The sequence below is a fragment of the Equus caballus genome, chromosome 27, assembly GCF_041296265.1.
Source record: "Equus caballus isolate H_3958 breed thoroughbred chromosome 27, TB-T2T, whole genome shotgun sequence".
Lineage (NCBI taxonomy): Eukaryota > Metazoa > Chordata > Mammalia > Perissodactyla > Equidae > Equus > Equus caballus.
The window spans coordinates 50,510,214-50,516,989 of NC_091710.1; the positions used below are offsets into that span (position 1 = coordinate 50,510,214).

The 6,776-nt window shown below is 33.4% G+C and overlaps 1 protein-coding gene across 7 annotated transcripts in view; it reads left to right on the top strand.

Annotated features, from left to right (window-relative positions):
- Positions 1-5,896, top strand: part of GPM6A (glycoprotein M6A) — a 312,724-nt gene extending 306,828 nt beyond the window's left edge. For all 7 annotated transcript variants that reach the window (XM_070252863.1, XM_005606415.4, XM_023630781.2 and 4 more), the window contains one exon: positions 3,789-5,896. In XM_070252863.1, the coding sequence (XP_070108964.1) occupies positions 3,789-3,941 (153 nt within the window). In that variant the 3' untranslated portion in view covers positions 3,942-5,896. The remainder of the gene's footprint in view (positions 1-3,788) is intronic.
- Positions 5,897-6,776: the final 880 nt, after the last annotated feature.

Genomic DNA, 6,776 nt, shown 5'->3' on the forward strand with positions numbered 1-6,776 from the left:
TTCTGCCCTCCTCCCACCCCCTTTTCCTCTGGTAACCACTAGTCTGTTCTCCTTTATATATGTGTTTGTTTGTTTATCTTCCACATATGTGTGAAACCGTATGATATTTGTCTTTATCTGCCTTTTTACACTTAGCATAATACCCTCAAGGTCTATCCATGTTGTTGCAAATGGCACGATTTTGTGATTTTTATGGCTGAGTAGTATTCCATTGCATATATATACCACATCTTCTTTATCCATTCATCCGTTGATGGGCTCTTAGGTTTCTTCCAAGCTTGGCTATTGTGAATAATGCTGCAATGAACGTAGGGGTGCATAAATCTCTTTGAATTGTTGATTTCAAAATCTTGGATAAATACCCAGTAGTAGAATAGATGGATCATATGGTATTTCTATTTCTGATTTTTTGAGAAATCTCCATACTGTTTTCCACAGTGGCTGCACCAGTTTGCATTCCCACCAGCACTGTATGAAGGTTCCCTTTTCTCTACATCCTCTCCAATGCTTCTTATCTCTTGTCTTGTTAACTATGGCCATTTTGACGGTTGTGAGGTAATATCTCATTGTAGTATTGAGTTGCATTCCCCTAACAATTAGTGATGTTGAACATCTTTTCATCTGCCTGTTGGCCGTTTGTATATTTTCTTTGGAAAAATGTCTGTTCATATCCTTTGCCCATTTTTTGATCAGGTTGTTCATTTTTTTGTTGTTGAGTTGTATGAGTTCCTTATGAACTTTGGAAATTAACCCGTTGGTGGATATATGCTTTGCAAATATTTTCTCCCTGTTGTTGGGTTGTCTTTTCGTTTTGTTCATGGTTTACTTTGCTTTGCAGAAGTTTTTAGGTCTGATATAGTCCCATTTGTTTGTTTTTTCTTTTGTTTCCCTTGCTCAAGTAGACATGGTATTCAAAAAGGTACTACTAAGATTCATGTCAAAGAGTGTACTGCCTATATTTTCTTCTAGGAGTTTTATGGTTTCAGGTCTTACATTCAAGTCTTTAATCCATTTTGAGTTAATTTTTGTGTGTGGTCTAACATAATGGTCTACTTTCATTCTTTTGCATGTGGTTATCGTTTTCCAAACACCATTTATTGAAGAGACTTTCCTTTCTTCATTGTACGTTCTTGGCTCCTTTGTTGAAGATGAGCTGTCCATAGATGTGTTGTTTTATTTCTGGAGTCTCACTTCTGTTCCATTGATCTGTGTGCTTGTTTTTCTGTCAGTACCATGCTGTTTTGATTACTATAGCTTTTTGTAGTATATTTTGAATTCAGGGGGTGTCATACCTCCAACTTTGTTCTTTTTTCTCAGGATTGTTTTGCCTGTTTGGGATCTTTTGTTGTCCCATATAAAATTAGTATTCTTTGTTCTATTTCTGCGAAGAATGTCGTTGAGATTCTGATTGGGATTGCATTGAATCTGTAGATTGCTTTAGGTAATACGGACATTTTAACTATGTTTCTTCTTCCAATCCAGGAGCATGGAATATCTTTCCATTTGTTTATGTGTTCTTCAGTTTCTTTCAATGTCTTACTTAGTTTTCAGTGTACAAGTCTTTCACCTCCTTGGTTAAATTTATTCCTAGGTATTCTATTGTTTTTTTGTGATTGTAAATGAGGTTGTGTTATTGACTTCTCTTTCTGCTAGTTCATTATTAGTGTATAGAAATACAACTCAATTTTGTATGTCGATTTTGTTCCCTGCAACTTTACTGTATTCCTTGATTATTTCTAATAGTTTGTTGGTGGATTCTTTAGGATTTTTTATATATAGACTCATGTCATCCACAAATAGTGACAGCTTTACTCCTTCCTTTCCAATTTGGATTCCTTTTATTTCTTTTTCTTGGCTAATTGCTCTGGTCAACACTTCCAGCACTATGTTGACTAAGAGTGGTGAGAGTGGGCATCTTTGTCTTGTTCCTTTCTCAGAGGGATAGCTTTCAGTTTTTGCCCATTGAGTATGATGTTGGCTGTGGCTTTGTCATTTATGGCCTGTATTATGTTGAGGTACTTTCCTTCTATACCCCTTTTATTTAGAATTTTTATCATAAATCAATGCTGTATCTTGTCAAATGCTTTCTCTGCATCAATTAAGATGATCATGTGATTTTTATTCTTCATTTTCTTAATGTGGTGTCACATTGATTGATTTGTGGATGTTGAACCATGCCTGCATCCGTGGAACAAATCCCACTTAATCACAGTGTATGATCCTTTTAATGTATTGTATTGTAATGTAATGTATTTTTTAATGTATTTGATTTACTAATATTTTGTTGAGTATTTTTACTTCTACATTCACCAGCAGTATTGGCCTCTAATTTTCCTTTTTTGTGTTGTCCTTGTCTGGTTTTGGCATCAGGGTGATGTTGGCCTTGTAAAATGAGTTAAGGAGTGTCCCGCCTTCTTCAATTTTTTGGAATAGTTTGAGAAGGATCAGTATTAAATCTTTGAATGTTTGGTAGAATTCAACAAAGAAGCTATTTGGTCTGTACTTTTGTTGTGGGGGAGGTTTTTGATTACTGTTTCAATCTCTTTATGGGTGACTGGTCTATTCAGATTCTCTATTTCTTCTTGATTCAGTTTTGGGAGTTGTATGATCTAGGAATTTACGCATTTGTTCTAGGTTATCCAATTTGTTGGTGTGTAGCTTTTCATAGTATTCTCTTATAATCCTTTGTATGTCTGTGGAGTGCATTGTAATTTCTCTTTCATTAAAAATTCTAATTGGCATTCTTATTGATATGCTTCTTTTTCCTATATCGTTGTCTCAAAATTGTTTTGTTAATTTTTTTCTCCTGTTAACTACATTAATATACCACAATCATCACCATTTAGAATTGACTTTGCATTCTTTATGTCCATCTGTAGTTTTGTAGAAACAGCTTAGCTCCTGTCTTTCAGTGTACTCTTGACTAATCAAAGTTTTAGTGTTCTATTTTACTAAATTATGGATAAGAATTTTGCCCACCCTTTAAAACTTAGAGAAGATAAATGACTGACTACTTAGTTTTTCTTTATTATTCATCTATAAAAATTCTACATTTGGAAAATCGCTTTCTCTCTTCTATGGACCAAGAGGAAGGGAAAGAAAGAAAAATAGTTAAGTGATCTCATTATTACTTGAGTAACTTCATTACCCAAGACAAATCAAGAGCTTCCCTTCTGAACATGGCACTGTTCCAGCTGTTATGAATGTATATAAATATACAACATCCATATGACATTATACTTGCTCCCTTGTAATCTAAAGGCAACTGCAAAATTCATTGTGTGGAAAATTATTTTGATAATTAAATCCACAGGTTTATTTTATGTTTTCCACAATCCCTCTTTCTATTGCACAGTGGTCAATACATCCTTCCATTAATTCAAATTGACTAGACTCCCACTGTACATGAGACTATTTCTGATTACAGCTTAGAAAACAAAGATACATGAACATGAAATGTATAATCTTATGGTTTGGGTAAATGAGGGCAGAATGGACAGGAAACATCACATAAAGATTAAGAATCAGTCTTGGATATTTCAGAGTTGAAAAAGAAGAGAAAGAGATGCTGAAAGAAAGGGAGCCAAGAAGATAGTGTCATAGAGTTGCAGGAGTGAGGAAGGAATATATTTTATTTATATCATTCCTATTACCACAGACATTTTGGTTCCATTTTATTAATGAACGTATCCTATATAAGCATCTGATTTGAATATTTCTTTCCTGATAGCAAGGTGTCATGAAGACACTCAACAGACTTGCAGTATAAATTATTTTGTCTTTTTTAGGTTCACTACCTTATGGTTCTGTCTGCCAACTGGGCTTATGTGAAAGATGCCTGCCGGATGCAGAAGTATGAAGACATCAAGTCGAAGGAGGAGCAAGAGCTTCATGACATCCACTCTACTCGCTCCAAAGAGCGGCTCAATGCATACACATAAATAAAACATTCCTGTCCTCTCTACCATTCAAATGCATTGGTGTTTAACTAAGGGCCATCCAACCATCCAACCTTTTGAAAAATAAAATGAAAGTGCTTCTCATCAATGATATGTAGGGTGACTTATGAATCACCTGAATACAATTCTTTGTTGTTTAGCACTTAATTTCCTAATTTGTCAAATTGGTGTAATCAGATCTCGTCTACAAGCTCCTATCCAGCCTTTTTCTTTTTTAAATTTCTCAAACTCATTTAGTAATTCTGTAAGATCAAAGATACTAACATTGTCAAATGCAGAGATTTATTTGATTTTTAACCACTTACCCTGTGTTATACATAACACCTTTTGCATTATTTCTTATGTTTTGAAAAAAAATAGCTTTTTATACTTTTTAGTTTTGATTTCGGTAACTAGTTTAACTACAGGTAACCTTCAAAGGGACCATTGTACATTATGAACAATAGACAAAGATGCTATCATGATGACTCTTCTTGAAATACGGAAATTTTGTCTGAAGATCAGTGGCCACATTACCATGGGCCCTGGTTACTGTTTTCATCAATCTAAGGTGCAATTTCTAAATTTGTAAGAGTAGGTTAAAAAAAAGTGCTTCTTATCTTTGTTAACATTGTATTTTTTCTTGATGTACTTAAAAGGTATTTCTCTCTGATTACTCATGGTTATATTGTGAGCATGTAGAAACAATGATGCTAATGCATGGCTAGTTGCCTTTTTAAGATTGTGGCACCAGGCTTACCTTTTAAAGTTTAGCATAGAGACAATTTAATGGAAATAACTACTGTGGACTATTGGAGAATGATCTTTTTATGATTTAAGCAATGGCTGGATTGGAACTTTTAATATGCTAATGTGGAGCATTAATTACCTTTATGAAGGTGGTATGTTAAGCATAAGCACACTAACCCCTCTCAAGTTGTTCTACCTACTTTAAAAAGTTTGAATGGATTGCACCTCTGTAAACTATCCCTCAGATGTGTATGATATATTTGAAAAGGCTTCCATTAATATAATAGCTTTGCTTGCAGCCTTCCAATCTATGTTGGTTTACCTGTAGTGTTTTTTAAAGTGTGGTCAGAGGCCACTGTAGAATGTATCCTTTTGAAGTGTAGTGATAGATTTGTGTTTTTATTTCAAGTAAGTCATTTTAACCAAATGTCCATTCGTATTCATTTATAAGAAGTACCTATATCAAAGGAATAAAAAAAAGCAATCAGTATTATTGGACCAAATTTGGTGTTTGTTTTAACTTTGACTCTTCTTTTGATTATTTCTAATGCTACAAGAATGCTGTAAAGTGTCTTTTAAAATGATGTAGCCTGACAAGACATTTTTGTCAGTGTATAAAAACTAGGTAGTATTGTGCACTGATTTGACCATTGTGAAATCTTTTCTCAGTGTAAGTGCATTTCTAATAAAATTTATTGAGTGAAACAATCTTTGTACAACGACTAGTCATGCATCATCCGTAATTTTACAAGTTCTTATAGTAGGTAGGGGGTGTTACTAGGGTTATCTGTGGCATGATTATGCATTCTGTAGTATTATTTAATTAATTTGGGGTTTCGCTTCCTTTTTTTACACTTAGATTATCTTACCGGCTCAACATTTTTCGGATATATGCAGTATTACAGATATTCAGCAAAAGTATTAATGGGCTTCTTTAAATTCTATCTTATAGTGTTTCAGTTCTGTGTCTTAACAGTTTGTGATGATTTTTAAATCTGTCTTTTAAAATTATGTAATGATGTTGACGCTTTGGGCTTTTTTTTCTGGTATTAGAGTTTGTATTTTCACAAAGAGTGCTTTGTAGCAGGCATTACAATTAATCTGTTTTGTACATAAATGTGCCAACAGCTTGATGGTGGCGTTTTTGAAATGTAGAACAAAGTGCTTGCAAAATGTAATAAATACACTTGTGTACTTTGTGTACTTATTATTAGTTTCTACAGTGTTTTTTTTGTTTTTGTTTTTCTTGTTTTGTTTATTCCTCTTTCCTATGTGTGTGCATTCTTTCCAAATGCAGTAGACGTGCTTTTCTTAGGATGCTCAATACCTTGGTTGAGTGGACCCAATACTTCAATTAAACTTCTGCTCATGACCATACAATATAGATATGCTAGGGAGCCTGGGAGAGGGTGAAGGGGTAAAGACCTTGGAGGACATTTCATTTAGCATATGATAACTGTTCCCAACTTATGCTATTTCCTTGCCTAATTTTGACTGTTTTGTGTTTTCTTTAGTGTCATAAACTAACAGGGAAACAAAAAAGATCAATGCAATTCAGAGAGAAAAATGATTTCTTGCTTGGCTTCAAAATATCAAGGTGAGAGCAATGAAATGAAAAATATTTTCTAGACTTTTTCCTTGTTTTGAATGTGGTTTCTTTTGGACAAACTAGAAGTGATGGCAATTTAAAAATAATAAAATAGTAATCAATAAAAACCTTAATTTTCATAAGACCTAAGGAATTGTATTAGTCTTCAATTATTTATGTGGTATTATGAATGGCAGCTTGAAAATTTCATAGACTTAGGTTACAAATATCTGCTGTAATTGTAAGTGGATCTGGACAAAAAGTCTTGTTTTAAAAAGTCACTTTAAATACAATAAGAAAATTATCTCCTATCTAAGTCTTGTTAAATGATAGTTCTTATTCTTTCCAGTGTTTATGGAATTCTTAGCATAGAAACAAGATAATAAAGAATTATATGTTAAAGAATATCAACATGAACAAAAATCTCACAATATATGGTTTTCAAAAGACTGATCATTGTAAGGTAATTGGATTTCTTTTTTTTTTTTTTGAGGAAGATT